The sequence below is a fragment of the Neodiprion pinetum genome, chromosome 3 (genome assembly GCF_021155775.2).
Source record: "Neodiprion pinetum isolate iyNeoPine1 chromosome 3, iyNeoPine1.2, whole genome shotgun sequence".
Taxonomy (NCBI): Eukaryota; Metazoa; Arthropoda; class Insecta; order Hymenoptera; family Diprionidae; genus Neodiprion; species Neodiprion pinetum.
In genome coordinates this window covers 32,102,205-32,118,432 of record NC_060234.1, presented here as the reverse complement: position 1 = coordinate 32,118,432, position 16,228 = coordinate 32,102,205, and the positions used below count along the sequence as shown (strand labels likewise).

General features: G+C 40.3%; 1 protein-coding gene across 1 annotated transcript; it reads right to left on the bottom strand.

The window, feature by feature from the left end:
- Window positions 1–5,917: 5,917 nt before the first annotated feature.
- On the bottom strand, window positions 5,918–15,905 carry ogre (optic ganglion reduced). The gene is made up of 4 exons (XM_046616386.2): window positions 14,699–15,905; window positions 10,781–10,888; window positions 10,543–10,698; window positions 5,918–7,684 (listed from the first exon to the last, which is right to left on the bottom strand). The coding sequence occupies exons 1-4, from the start codon at window positions 14,948–14,950 to the stop codon at window positions 7,109–7,111; spliced, it is 1,092 nt and encodes a 363-aa protein (XP_046472342.1). The 5' UTR covers window positions 14,951–15,905; the 3' UTR covers window positions 5,918–7,108.
- Between the last annotated feature and the right edge of the window lie 323 nt (window positions 15,906–16,228).

The following is a 16,228-nucleotide window of genomic DNA, read 5'->3' as shown; positions in this document are numbered from 1 at the left end:
TGAACGCTTACACCGGAAAAAAGGCTTATTGTTAGTTGCGGTTACTATACGATCAGGGTCCTTAAGTACTTTAATTTTTCAGAACAACTGAAAGATACAGCTGTATGTGAAAATTGAAAAAAAGTTTCATAGCTGTGACTAGAGAAAATTCTGTATTCTATAAAAGTAAAAAAAAAAAAACTGTATTTAGTATGTTTTACCATTCGTTTTGATCATGGTCACGCGTATTACATATTTTTCCGCATCTCACAGCAATGAAATGAGAATAAGTCCTTATTTGATTATAAAATATAGTTGATTGTACAAACTTGCTTAACGTTGAAATAATAAAAAATTGAGTATTGACAACAATATTTATAATGAATAGTTGCTGATACTTTTTAAATAATGTGGCGTAAAAGAGACTCGCAAAGCCGTACAGCCAAATCACCGGTACATTTAGATACACCATTCGATTATGCATGAAATCGCGACCAAATGATGCGACGTCTTGATACAATAACAGTTGATTACATGCAAGGCTCATCTATCATTGGAAGCGTCCTGCAGAACGTAGGATCAGCCGAATCATCCTCCTCGCGACATAAAGTCGACCCCAAGGCAGAGGCAAAGGGCACGTTCAGTACACGTATTTTTCATGTTCATACTTTTATACATTTAATTTTCTGTTATGAAACTGTATAATAACTATTTATTGAATTACGAATAAACCAACAACTACGAAATCAATAATATTTTGAATCCCAAGATATTAAAATTGTGGAGCTTGACAAAAAAAAAAAAAAACTTAAATTCCTAAAATTCGGCAGGTGATGTAGTTCCATATTTCGTCACCTTCCCGAATATTCTTTTCAAGTTCTATACAATAATTTTCGAAGTCGCCAATTCCGGACGAGTCAATATAGATGGACCGACTTTCGATGCGTCCATTAGAGACTCCAAATTAACATCAGACTAATGAAAGATAACAGGTATGGAGATTCTCACATTCCTGGCATAATATATTAAATGTCTCCTCGTTATTAGCCGACTGCACTTCGTTCAAACATTCAAACACGTTTCTAAACTGATACATGAAAAGTGACCAGGATGAGGAAGGATACCCCAAATAATAACATCGTTGAACCGATTGATGTCTTAATGAGCCTCTCGGTACATCACAACCAAAATGAAAACAAAAAATATGGAAATTAGAAACAAAAGGGGGGGGGGGGGGGAATGTGGAAATTACAATATTTAGAAAGGTAACAGGAAGTGAATAATAATCGGAAAGAACGAAAGGGAAGCTTTGAGCGGAACACTTCACTGAAAATCGACTTGCCCGTCCCGCACTAGGGTACGGAATAAGGTAAGGGATGGTAAGGACTGCGATCAGTAGGTACGGCGGATCGTCGATCCGGGACTAGCCGAGAGGTGCTGCCTCGGTACTAGGCCAGTCAAATAAGCAATATTTCGGCTCTGAAATTCTAAACAAGATTAGATTTCACAATGAAATGTTGTTGACGTTCGGGACAACGTATCAATAAAGATTTCACTATCAATGGCGCGACTGGAGTCCCGCTAATTTTAGCCCGAAAGAAATAACGTTCAGAATATGCCATCTTTTCGCTGCGCAAGATTTTCGCAAATTTTTCTACCCAGCGGAACATATTTAACAAATTACTTGGCAAATTTTTTACGCGCAATTTGAATTTCTGCCGGCTGTTTGTTACTTTTTTCGAAATTTTGAGTCTTCACAAATCAAATGTAAATTTGATGTACTTAATAATCGGAGTGGGAAGAAATAAAATGTAATCGCTTCACCCTGCGATGCTCTAGGAATTCAATTTCTTCGTACTGCCGTTGCTATAAGTAAGCAAATGAAAAAACCTGGTTTTTTTATTACGAAATCGTCTTTCTTCAATTCAAACGGTTTTGTCTCAAGAACGTCTAAATATCCCCCCCCCCCCCCCCCCCAGAACCATTGTACAACATAGATCAATTGTTATAAGCAATTGCGATAAATTATTGTTTTCAGACTTTAATTTCGCGTGATTTTTCTGTTTTTTTTTTTTAATGCAAGCTTCATCATTAGAAAAAAATAAATTAATGCCAAAATCTCACACACGTTTTTACAAAGAACTATCAGCTTTCGTTTTGAAATGTAAAATATTTTTTAGATAAATTTTCGATCACAGTGACTATACCAAAATTAGATTTTTGAAATCTTAAACCGCAGACCGAACACTCGTAACGCTATCTACAAAACAACGCGCTTCTTCGGTCAAACTAACAACAATTATTGACATTCCGATACGAGTTAAGAAGTTCCTTTCCGGGTTCGACTTTTTAGAATTACTTTATACTTATCAAATTCAACATTTTCCCAGTAATTTCGCAACGTGATCTTGTCTTTTGCTTGTACTAAAGCTTAACCCAAGTTTCGTAGGCATCCTGAAAATATTTCCGATAGACGGTTCCTGAGAGTATTAAGACACGGTTTATATAAATGGTATCCATCCCGATGATCCAGCATTCCGGGCAGGCTTTGCGACTGATCTTACAATTAGTGTACGTAATTCGTCTTCCTCGACGCGTCAGGTCGACATGCTTAATCTTGGGAATGTGGTATTCCTGGATGTCCGGAAGTTTTATTAGTTGTAATGTTCAGAGTTAGTTGCTTTTTGACGGAAGTGTCTTTCCCCGCATAATAAGTGATAAATCATTTAATGTAGAGTCATGCCTTGGTGCACTGCCATCGTGAACTTTGTTTCAATTAGCGACAGCCCCTAGGAAATGACATCATTCCTCGCTATTGGGCTTAACGAACTTTCCAGCTTTCCGGCACGTGTCCGACTTGTTGCTGCAACGTAGCCGGAGGTCGATGTAAACTCTTTACTCTCTGCGGAAAGTTACTTGTATATATACGTATGTGCCGTAAATACGCTTACCTACTCTTATTACCAAACCTGCTCGAGTCAGCTCGGCTGCACAGCATGACACAGTCTTGACTCGGAACATAATATCCTCTGCTAACACGAACCGTAATGGATTAGCAGTGATATCCATTCGTTATCTGTCTAGCGCACATGAATGATACAGAATTTCCTAAAGTGTATCAAACTTGCTACCATCTCTTACATGCCCTGGAGTTAGGTATACATACTCATCGACCAATTAATTTTTTAAACAAATGGAAGTTGTCGGTGCGTGACCTCACCACGTGTAGGGTATTGGTATTTGTAGCTTTGAATATTTAGAATTTGGTACAACTGTCGAAAATTAATGGCCAATTTTGTCTTACTTATTTATGTTTTCTGCGTAACTGTTTCCTTGCTCCTCTTTTTTAGCTGTATTTCAATTTTTAAATCGCTGTTCGCATCTTAATTCTTAGTTTATCTCTATCGAAAATTCTAGAATAATTATCTGCGTATACATAGAATGAGTGCTTCGTTCTTAAGCATCCTGTCCACGCGACTACGCGGTAGCAACGCTTATGGCTCTGTTGGAAGAACCGCACTCCTTGATTCTTGAAAAGAGAACGGAAGTTTAACAGAAAAGACGAAGAAGAAAGGGAAGAATAAGAAAAAGCAGTAGCAGCACGAATCGATTAGCGCAACTAATTTTCCGTCTGCACGATCTTGAGTAGCACTGAACGTTTTCTCAGTATCCGATTATGTATATGCGTATACATATCGCACAAACATTTCAAGAAATGTCTTACTTATTCCTTCGTGAAGGTTACAAGCGTGGTAATTATGCCGGATTATCTATACCGGAAATATATTAGGCAACGGTATTTATGTATCAAATATATACAAAATAAATGTCTGGGCCAAATGAGAACATTTTCTATGTACAGTGTATACATACCGTTAAAAAAAAGTGTTCTCGCGAGTTCTCGTTCGACTAGGTATTTCATTTCCGGTAATCGATGATGCTTCCTAGAGTGGACTTTCCGGAAACGTGCCGTGTGCATTGTATACTCTGTCGCTTCGCTCTAAAATACGGCGTTTGCCGTATACAATATCCACGCATACCTATGCATAGCTAAAGTATGGGTAGGTAATTGTTCGGTTGCCCGCAGCGGCACCAAGGCTTCCAGAGTATTCGCTCCAAAAGGATATACCTGTATATATATATATATACATATATAAAATATAATATATATATATACATGTATATATAATATTTCTTCTTGCCCGCAGGTATTGCTAGGTTGCTCGCATACCCCATAATTTACACTGGAATGCTAGAAGTTGTTCCTCTTTTTCCATACATTATAACAGCGTGTAATAAAACCGAATTTGAAGTAAAGATAAACGTACATACACAGCAGGCCGATATAAGACGCTGTATTAGAAATGTGAACCCGATTCTCCGGAAAGCTGAAAAAATAATTATTGTTAATTGTGTGGGAAAAGTTTGCCTAACCGATGTTGCGAACTTGTCAGTTCCGTAGGGAAATCTTACAGGTGGGCCACGTGGAGGATCTCAAGGCTGGGTTTGAAGTTCGAACGCGAACCGCATGCGCGTTGAAATTTCTAACGCGCAGTGATAGCTTCGGTTGAATTTCGGAATTCTCGGGATTGTTAAAAAAGCGAACGATCCACGCGGAAAGGTCGTCGCCCGAGTCTCCAGTTCATTCCCCTTCGGGAGAAAGAGCTCTTCATTGCACAGGGCTAGCCTGTCCCACCACGATTCGCTGCAGAGCACAGTTGAGCATGTATACCCTTGTTTGTTCTCGCTTCCGATTGGGCGACAGATATGTACGTCTTCAATTGCTCCGCAAGATCTTATTGGGTCCAATTAGACCCGATATAAATTCAAAGAACAACTGCACACAAATATGACATACCGAAATATCAACGCGGTAGATTGTCCTTCGTGTTAACCAAGCGTAGCTGTGAACGAAAAAGATTACTTTTATCCGCGGTGCTAACATCTTGGAGAAACGGAGTGTAAAAAACGAACAGTCAGTATCTACCATTCCATTAGCAATGATAACCATTTGAATACTAGGATAAACACCAGTCTGTTTACTCAAGAGTATAACGTATTTCCGGAACTGTTAAGTGACGTGTACGATAGCCAATTAAGGCATTTAAAAAACTACCAAATGCAGATTGTATTTTTAAATCACGACTCACATCACCGTCATTGCGGTCAGCATTTCCGTTCCCATTCAAAGTTTGAGCTGGCAATGGAGGATAAAAAGTTGAGACGCGTAATGTGTCGTTTATTTTTTTACTAATTTGTTTCATTTTTCCGGAATCAGAGAATATCTTCCATCTATTTCCGCAAATGCCGACAGTGTAATATGAGAATATATCTGATTGAAACTTACGAGCGCATCCTAAGTACTAAAGACCGTACATCATTTTGCTGCTTAGCTTGTGCACCGTGTATATATACCAATTACCTATACCTACACCAGTATAATTAGAATGTTTCAAAATGAAACGGTATTATTTCTGCTTGACCACTTGTCCCGCTAATACTTTATTTATACTCCGATGCTGACATACGGAAAGTTTAGGTGCCACTTAAAAATTCCTACTACAGGCACGGGCAAATCAGACTCATCGCTTTGTCTTCTTCAACTAACACACGTCAAATAAGGATAATATTCGTTGTAAATCCTCCAAAATTTAGCAATAGAAAGTCATGATGGAAGAAACAAAAAGAGAGTATCTACGCGTTGTTGATCACATCTAATCACATTCTGAGAACTCGTTGAGCAAAGAAATGGATTCTCGTTCGAACATTTCACGATTGCGGATTTCCAGAAACGAATTTTGAGGTGTTCCTCTGTTATTTGTTTCTTCGGACATTGCACGAGGTGAATCGTCCTTGATAAATGTATGGATACACGTATAGGAAGACGTGCAAACGTATAGTAAAGGGAGGGGAGGGACTTTGAGCACAAATTAAGAAATTCCATTTCAATATTTAATTAGGCTTATCGACTAAAATAGTCCGTCATCGCGACGGCTTTTCATACTGTTTACTGTAATCGTACGTAAATTATAATTAGATATGTGAATATTCATTGAAACGAGAACAAAGCTCCAAGAAAACTGAGTGAAATAAAAGGGAGAAAAAAAATCATACACATCAATATCATAGAATATCACTCAAGCTCCAAGTTTTAAACAGACTACAATATACTAGATTTATATGCAACATTTCACCCCGAAGTCATACCGATTTGAAACACCTTTCTTCCACTATATCACTCAATTTTGCTACTAATTATGTAACTCGGTCAAATCGAGTGCGTCCGATGCGACCGCCTAAAATTTAGTAAGAAAATTTTTGTAAAATATCAAAATACTGTATATGATACTGTATATATATATATATTTATTTATATCGTAATGCATAATAACTGTTATACCTATAGTCAAAGGTATCATATGTTCAGTGAGCAGTTTTCAGACTTTCTCAGTCTTTTTTTATACTCCCATTCAACTGAAAACCCTATAATGATTTTGAAAAATCAATTAAAAAAAAGAAACCCAAAAATAAAACAACAACAATTCAAAACGAACAAAAATCACATAAAAGTTTCACGTGAGATTCACGGTTGATTAGGAATAAGACGTGTAAAAACTAAATCAGACATGGGATATTTGTCAGTAGGGAAAAAAAATTCAGTGATGAAATAAAATGTTTAAAAAATACGTTTTTAAAGCGATGAAAATTGTACCTGCGTACGAACACAAATCGTCGTCCGATTTAAGCAGAGAAAAAGGTAATATGAAGAAGAAGAAAAAAAGAAACGATAGCCGAGCACTCGGCCAGCAACTTAAAGTAAAAAGAAACTTTTGCTAGCTACTAGAATAAAGGAATCACGGAATGGCAGATAAAGTCTCATCTATAAAGTTCTGAGTGAGTAGAGCGGTCGATAAAAAAATATTGACAGGTTCAAGAGAGTATATCAATACGGTCTGTAAAGCTTTGCCGGAGTATCTATAAAATGTTTACGCTAGGCCAGGGCCAGAAGCAAACGAAATCACTCAAGATTGGGTTCGAATATAACCGAAACGGCGAGTCCTCGTCCGAAATCGCCTCTTTGACATTTAAGAGCGCATCGCGCAATAAAATATACACATAATATATTCCGCTAAGCAACTACTTGTGAATTTTGATCACCCAACTTTTTTGCCAGCTCCTGAAGAATCTCCCTGTACATGATCGAGTCTAAATTCGTACCCAGACAGTAGAGCAGCCACCAATCTCCAAGATCCGTCTTTCGACTTACGCTCCGACAAGTTTCCTTCGACGTTCCACGCGCCGCAAGGTGCATCAGGCGTGGTCTTATGGCGGGTGCGAAAATAATTGCGGCCCGATAGGCGAGCAGACCGACCAGCAATACCGTAAGTATCAGGTACCAGAACCAGATGAAGATATACGTCTTTTCGTTGACGATGTTCAGCGGAAGGATGCACAGCGAATCGTGTTTCTGTACCGAGCCACTGGGACCGATCTTGTGGAATATGCACTTGGTGACGCGTGGAAATATGTAAACCATGGGATCGACACGTTCCTCCTGCGGTTTGTCCGCGTACTGTAAAACGCGGAGACCGTAGCCCATAAATTCACCGTCGAAGAAACGGTTCATACAGTAGAGCTGGAGCAGTATGTTCAGCAAGCAGATCGCCTCGCAGGCGTAGTACCGGTATACGTAACTGATGTGTGTCTGTGGAACAAAAAAAATTAACCATTTATTCGTTATGCGCTGTGCGAAAATTAGTGGTTAAATCAGGGGCAAGATATTGGACAATTTTTGGAGCAGCATGGCTCATGTCAGTTTGTTGACATTGAATTTTATCACGTGATCTCAGAGATATCTATGCGCATAAAGCGCTAATTTTTACCACCACATCACGCGAAAATAACACAATCATAACACTTATTTTTTTCAACACCTGCTTCGGAGGTTCGATTTTCGAAGCCTGTGGAGCGTGCGTAAAGTGCTCGATTTTCGAAGAGTACGGTTAAACGAGGTTGGCGCACGCGCACAACTGAAATGACCGATTTTAGACACTAGGGATTTCTTTGCCGCATGCGCACTTTCGAATCACTCGATTTAACGCACTTTATCATTGATCATAAGTTACCTAGCCGAATGATACGCGCTGCCAGCGGCAAGTTCGCTGCTTCTCAGATCAAACTTTTCTGCACAGGTGTTGGAAAAAGTAGCGTGCATGGGTATCTTCCTTTTTTCATTCCCAGTGCTTCTAATATGTCGGCTTCACAATACACTGCGGAATGGCTCCGAAATAAATTTCAATGTTTTCAGCAGCGTAGATACGTGTAAAATGGAAGAGTTCGCAGTTCGCGGTGGCTCGATTGTTTTTTTTCTCTTTATATTCAGTTGGAAGATGAAAAAAGTTACTAAAATTAACCAAGGTGAGTTCGTTAATATATTACAGAAGATGTAAAGAGTCAAGTGTATGGATACAATGTTTTACCGGATGATTATTTCATTCGTAAGAAATATGTGTAATTATCTATTGAAGAATTTAAATGGTATGATACTATAATTTGTAAGAAATGGAGGTTACGAGATCAGCGCGATTTTGGTCTCGCTAAATATAATGCCCCACTTTCCACACTTGTAGCATAATATATCATAATTTTTTACTTGTAACTCGTAGGCATTTAAGTCCAATAGTTACATGATCGGTGATATAGGAGAAGCAATATCAACTAAGGAAGTTGATCAACTATTTACTGTTTAATTCAGGAACGGGAAATAAAATGATCACTCGCATAATGAATTGAAAATAAAATCATGAAAGCCATTGAGGGACCATTATGACTTCTTTTTGGACTGATCCAAAATAATATATATATGCTACAAAACACACAAATTGATTTTACGAATACGAGCGGATTCTGTTGCACCATTACAATCAGTACGATCCGAAAAATAAGAACGAGTTTGCCCTCTAAATGGTAATAAACCTAAAAATAACGTAAACGCAAAGTAAATTTTGTCAATTTTCAATAAACATTGTCATTTGTATGCGGGAATCGTGTGAAATTATTTCTCAGCAATTTTATCTATTCAGCAATGAATTTTTCCTATTAGTACTTAAGAATAATTGTGATATTTTTGAAACATACCAAGACATTAATCGTTTTGTACTGAGAATGGAATAACAAACTTGTTTACCGTTATTATGAAATGATCAAATTTACTGTAAGATATCGATGTTTTCGTAACAGAGACATGTTTTTGACCGTTCACTTATAAACCTCGAGATACAAATGAAATCCGTCAATGAATATAGAGCCGAAATAACTTGTCAAATATCCGTAATATTACAGCGCAAACGTTATCGCCCAGCATGTCATCATTTTCACACGAATAAAAAAATTAGTCCGTCAAACTAACTGCAAGACCGATTACGTGAAACGTTGATAAACAAGCTGGCATATGTTTTCACCGAATGCGATATAGAATATATTGAGTGAATGCCGTTGTTTGGTCAAGATTATAATACGTTACACGGCTCATATATTTAAATACGATTATACGCTGGTCATGCACACAAGAATTTTATGCAATGTATTACATCTCGTCCACTGAGATTCCAATCTAGTTACATAAACACGTGTTCCTATCTTGCTGGCTTTTCACACCAACAGATTTTGTAATCGTTCAAAACTAGAATCAATACGTCGGTATATGGTATTGTTTTCACATTCCGTACAAAAGCCAAAATCAGCTTTCACAAATCAGTATATACGCATACATAAATAGCTAGTGGCGGAGATAGTATCAGGTCTTGATACAAACATTGCATAGATGAAAACAAATCGTGGAGGTTTACATAAGAAAACTTGTATCACGTAAGCACGCAGTCGTGGTTGAAATGGTGGAAAATTAATACCACATGAAATGAAAATGAAAAAAATCACAGGAGAACATTGATCGCAAGCAATGAACCCGGGGTAACCGGAACTGTGGTAATCTGGAGCTTTTGACGATCCCCGTCTCCGACATACGACACCACGATTGTTTGCTCGGTTATCGCAGTAGACGAAAGATGTGTCCACGCGACTCCGGGCAGCCACCCAAGATGAGGTAGTACAATAATACCGCCGGAGGCTTATCAGGCGGAGTGAGACGTCTGGAAGCGCAAGACCAAAGTGACGCCCACCGAGTGTGGAAGTTTGGTAAACCCAAACAAAAGGTTGAACAGCGGATATGTGCCGTCTTACTGTCAGCCACAAACATCATTAGGTCAAAAATAACAGCGAGTCGTCGTCGTCGTCGTCGGCATTCGATATCCACAGTGGTGCGTATATACATACGTAGATAGGTATGTACACCTCCCGAAATGGCTTCTGACCGATTCGAGGCCACCCGTGTCGTCTGCTACGCAGGTTGAATAAATGGTAGCAGACGACACCGGCGGCCTTGAATCGGTCAGAATCCACCTCGGGAGGCGTACGCGTGTACGTAATTCGATTAGCCGGAGTTTGTAACCCCGAAATATAACATGATATCGTATGATAAACGGATCGAGGAGTAAGTATTCTCACCGTGCGGTGTTTCATGATGTAATTCATCATGACAGATTTCTTCTTTAGCTTCTCCTTCTCGTCGCACAGTTGGTGATTCATCCCCATGACAATGCTCCTCATCAAACCATTTTCCCAGGTGTTCCAGAGCCACTGAGGCACGTAGCACATTATTGCCTGCACAAGAATTACCCGATTTGCCATTGAGATCACCGATTCAATTTTGGTAATGAATCACATCTACCGATTGAACACTCACCTGGAAGAACAGTACGAAGCAAACCCATTGATAGTAGGTGTAGTACTTGCGAGCGCTTTCGTCGTTGAAATCGTTGCCGATTCCAGGATGAGCCACTTCCTTGCCGACCTTGTGGAAAGAAAAAAAAATGCACTGTATTTACAATCTCAAGTCGATATCGGACAAGGAATTTTTTACACCTGCACAACTTCGTGCAGCGAATGCGCTATATTGCAGGATCACAGGTACGTAGATTTACGAAGAGACAAGCTGGCTTCTCCACTTCAATAATTGTTTAGAATTAGTAAACGAGTCTCCATTTTGTTTTTTTAGAAACTTATTCTAATTTCTGCATCTTTGAAGGCGCGCTATGGAATTCGTTGAACGCTTTGTCGGGGAACGGATGTAATGGTGATAGCACTTGCAAGAGTAGTGGGGAATTCATGATGTGAATAAGACAATATTTAGCGAGAACCGAGAATGAAAATTTATAGCGGCTGAAAGATCCAGTCAAGAAATGTTAACCGAATCAGTTGTTCTACGAGTTAATCAATGTATTTCTTAATGAAATTATGATTCAACAATCACACGAGACGTGCTACATCAAGTTATGTTGTTATATAATACAGGGTGCAGCAACAGATTTATGGACACATACGACCTAACTAACAAGTAGCGTCAGTCCTCCGGATCACGGATTCTGCTGAAACTGTTACGGGTGTTTCTCCAGCCCAAAATGTGGATCATGTTGAAGTTTGTAGCGTTACTGTAACAGAGCTTATTGAGGAACATCTTTTCTTGCCAATTTATAATTGTGCGAAATTCAGTAAACCGTAGTAAAGCAAGACGTACCCGTATTTTAAAAATTTATCTCGTTCAAAGTTGTTCTAAAATTGCAAAACAAAGCATTTTCTTTCCATTGTTTCGTAACGATCACGTTACTAACTTCAATCTTGTAAATGAAGAGCTTCTATCGTGTAATTCCATCCATCGAGGCTCTTCACACCGGTTAAAATTGATCAAGTTAGCAGTTTGGTGAGTAAAATGCCGTGATAAAGGAAACCTGTTGTACATTTTTGCCTGAAATAATAATTTTCAATGTTCTCTATTTTAGTTTCGATGGCAGGCTTCTATAGATTAAAGTATGAACAAATATACCATCATTTCAAAGCCATGGTGAAGTTTAAACCATAAATTTCCGACAACCTGATCTATTGTAAATTAAGCGAAGGAAGGCCAAATGGATGGAATTAAGCATCAAAAGTCGCATATTTTGAGTCAAAGAAACACCCCTAGAAGTTTGAGCAAAAGCCGTGATCCCGAGGTCTGATACTTTCCTTGGAAGTTGTACTCAATTGATAAAGATACCACAATATCCACAATAATTCGAATCCGGAACCACTGAGACTTTTACAAGGATCGGCTCAGTGCTCCAGACAAATCGTGAACCAGTGCTGAGCCGGGTTATCTCTGTGTAACGCTGTGCCATGTGAGGGGTCACTCTTGGATCCGTACGAGCATTACCATGTACATAACGCAGTTAACACGTTCTATCTTTAGCACGCGTTATACGAAGCTTCACTATATACACATATGTATTCTGACTCTCTGACCCGGACCACTCGAATTGACCTTCGTCGACAATATCTGCGATGTATGCAAGAGCTACAATTGAAAATCAAATTGAATTTAATATCGTTCTATGCGTGTTGACTTTAGCATGATAGTGCTTAAGCTCTAAATGTTCTTTCTTTTCTACCGTTCGACAATGAATTTATACGGTCTGTCACACTGAAAGTTATCCATTTAAGTAACTCCTCATAAGCATCTGTGGTCTACGTTACAGAAATCTACAGTCTCGATTATCACGAAACCGACTCTGTTAGCATCATGAACAATAAGAAATTTAAAAGTACTGGACTTTTTCGAAGATGATGCGATCTGTGCAAGATTACAACATCGAAACGATACCAAGTGAGAAACTTGCGACATGGAAAGTATAAAATCCGTTCTTGTACTTAATGTGCCAATCAGGTATTGTTGCACAGTAGTATTGCGGCGTATGTGCGATTTGTGATAAATATAGGATTTATACGATTTCGCACTTGTTCTTTATACGCTCTTACACAAGTTGGAGACGGATGTGGTTCCTCGTATATGATATAAAATTCGAATAAGTGATAAAATTCTACGAATGTGTGGCAAACTCCGCGCACGCGTCAGTGGCGATAGCTGGTAAGCTAAGAATGAGCGATAACTCTGACTATACTTATGTGCGGGGCAAACTTGTTTCAACATTTTACTCAACTACTCTGTGCCTGACTTAATATAATAAAAAATCTGTCGTCGGCAGTCCAGAAATCGATTTATCTGCAAACGTCTGTACCACGAGTTTAATCTCAGCTTCGAACTGGATTCATTTAATTGACTTTGATTGCTCGTGATAGCCTCAGGCATCAAGCAGCATTCTTACACAAGCGATATCTTCTTACCAATCATTATTGTTCGTTTTAATTGTTGTAACTAACGCGGGCAATTTACGTAATTATACTTTGCTTCCAATTGCGTTAAAGGTGAGTAAAAGAACCATTCATACTAATTGGTGAATTATTCGTCATTGCTTGTTGTCTTACACATAAATGATTGAATTAAGTGAGTTCACTTGACTTCCGAATTCTATTGCTATAGATGTAAGTAAACAAGGATAAACCATACGGAATCGAAACCTGTGTAATAATGGAATATCACTGCTAATACACACTGCAGAGTTACGAAAGTTATGAACTTTTTCTGCTGCATCGAATCAAGATCATGTACGGGCTATGTATCCACGGTTCTTTACATTCCATTCGAGAGGTGACCTGATTTATCGCGTCATACGTAAGCGAGGGGAACCGTTGCATTATCTTTAATACATCCCGCAATGGAAATTTATGATAAGTCTTTTCTGGAAGATTATCTGCAGTTTCTTACTTCTCTCATATCATTTCCTGTTACTACCGCAAAACGTAATCGCGTTGGAATACTCGAAGGAATCGTTAGTATCCGGTTGAAAATTTCCTGTTAATGACGAGCTTAGATCGTAAATTTACTGCGTCCGATATCAAGTAATATCAGATTCGATGTTACAACATATTGCACGGCTTCTGTTACGCATTCGGAACAGCAAGAATGAGAAACACCTTCCGACCTGCACCATCAAATGTGTGTTCAGAGTTAGAATTTTCTTACTAGCCACGCGGAGATTCTGCAAGCTCCGATGTTGGATGAAAAAAACGCAAGATTCAAGGTGTTGTGTAAAATCGCAGTAGCAACGGACCCTGCAGTATCTCTTATCAAAATTCACCGCGTACGGACATCAATCACTCATTGTCAGTGAACAGTCATTGGTGGAAATCGGAATTGACGATAGGCCGGAAGTGCAGCAGCGACGATGATCATATTACATTACATGCCTGTTCATCCACGTTTGTGTCACGAGACTCACGTATGTACGGAGGCGTTGGCGCCCTTTTGCGAGTATGAAAAACAACTCCTACAAAATATACTGTAGTATAGTACTATGCTTTCCTTGTTCTTATTGTTAGTAGAGAGAATCTCCTGCGAGAGCAGTCGTAAACCGCAGGACCGAGAAAAGTGCATGCGAGAGGCAAACGGACATGTGTGATGCAGACCGGCGCGGCATGCATGCTATGAGACAAAAGGGCGCCCACCAAAGGTTCTGGAAGACACTCGACGAGTCCCACCCCACCGGCCCTTCACAGCCTTCAAAGGCCCAGCCCCCCGAACAGCATCATCGGGGCAACGAATTATCCTCGTGTGACGACGAAGTTGGCGCGACAACGAAGAGCCATGATTGGGGCAGTGGGGGGGGATAAAATCGATATAATTTCCATCGCGGTTGCAGCACGCGTTGACGCGGTGAGAATAATTAATTACCTGGCGATTGAAAGCGTCGGGCATCGTGAATGTCGAAGTAATCCAGCAAAACGTGTTGATCGCGTTCTTACGGAGGCCCGATTCGACTATGCAAGCGATCGGATTGCCCACGTATTGGGTGGCGGTGATGATGAGCGAAAAAGTGAGGAGCAGAACCGTTGTGAATATGTTGTGCATCCGGAATATCATCGAGTCCGTTGTTATGTCCTGCCATTTCAGATACCCCCTCAAATCACCCAGTAGCTTGTACATGGTGTATGACGTATGATCGTAGCGCTTTTGAGGTTAGAAACTATCCCACATCGGGTAGACACTCTTGAAATTTTTCTTAGGTCAGAGGCGCAAATCTCGCCTGTGATCAGGTTCGAATTTGGGAGACTTCAACGTCCGCCGATGTCGGAAATTCGTTGAGAGAATTCGTTCGCTGGGCGAAAATCGCGGAGCTGTGTCGAATAGAATTTTCGAACAATGAAACAATTGACACTCGACGACGTACGAATCGTCGCAATTTTAATCCTAAATATAAAAAACAGGTCAGTTTCGCTCCATCGCCGTTTTACCACCTCGAGTTTGCAGTTGGATCAAACCTTTCAACGCGCCGTGCGCTAATAGAGAAACTGTGTATAACGTTGCACCGTTAGGTCCCCGACTTTCAAAATAACGATAACGAATCTTTTCTATCGACGCAGTGACTCCGGTCCTTATTTCCAGCGGCGCTCCTCAGCGTTCGTTTGCCGAGTTTCCGCTCATCATCTCAATTATCTATCCTCGCCGTCAACCCCTGCGCGTATTCGTATGCAGAGAATGCATACAGTGCATACGGTGCAGCGAACCTTGCTCGAGAACGATCTCTGCTTTATCGAGCGATCGTCGGGACCTTTTCTTCGGCTTTTTTTCCTCGCCTTTAAACGGGTTCGCCGATTGTTTTTATTCCGATTCGATCGCCGACCCGAGCCGAACCCGCGAATTCCGGTTATCACAATCACAACAACAACAACACCGAGACACTGTACCGAACTGGAACATCGACCCAATAAGTACGAAGTAACTCGACCGTCCGATCGTCTCGGGCGATTTATCCTTCTCGTGTATTCTCTTTGCGCCTTACTAGTAGCTGAATCGTGTTGGCGTTCGTACGCAGCACTCTTCGGCGGCAGCAGCTGACGAGGAGTGGAGAAGTGTGGGGTGGGGGGTAAACCCTGGGCCCCCCACTATAGACTATAGAGACTCTATAGTCCGCTCCCCCAACTACCGACTACCGTGCCTCCGCGTTGCATACGCCGAACGGTACACGTATACCCCTCTATCTTCCCGGCAAGCCCGGCTGGCCGGCCGGCCCAACGCGAAGCCCACGATTTCGTGCCGAGCCTTCCTCTTCGTGGTCACTTCGCCGCCGTTCCGAAATACACTCTCGGCAATCAGGTATAAGATTGCTAAGGTTAATGCTACTTCTCTTCGTACTTTGCACCGCCACTTTGCCTCGTTCCGAGGCTGACTCGCACCGTTACGGGTTAATCGCTGAAAAACGCG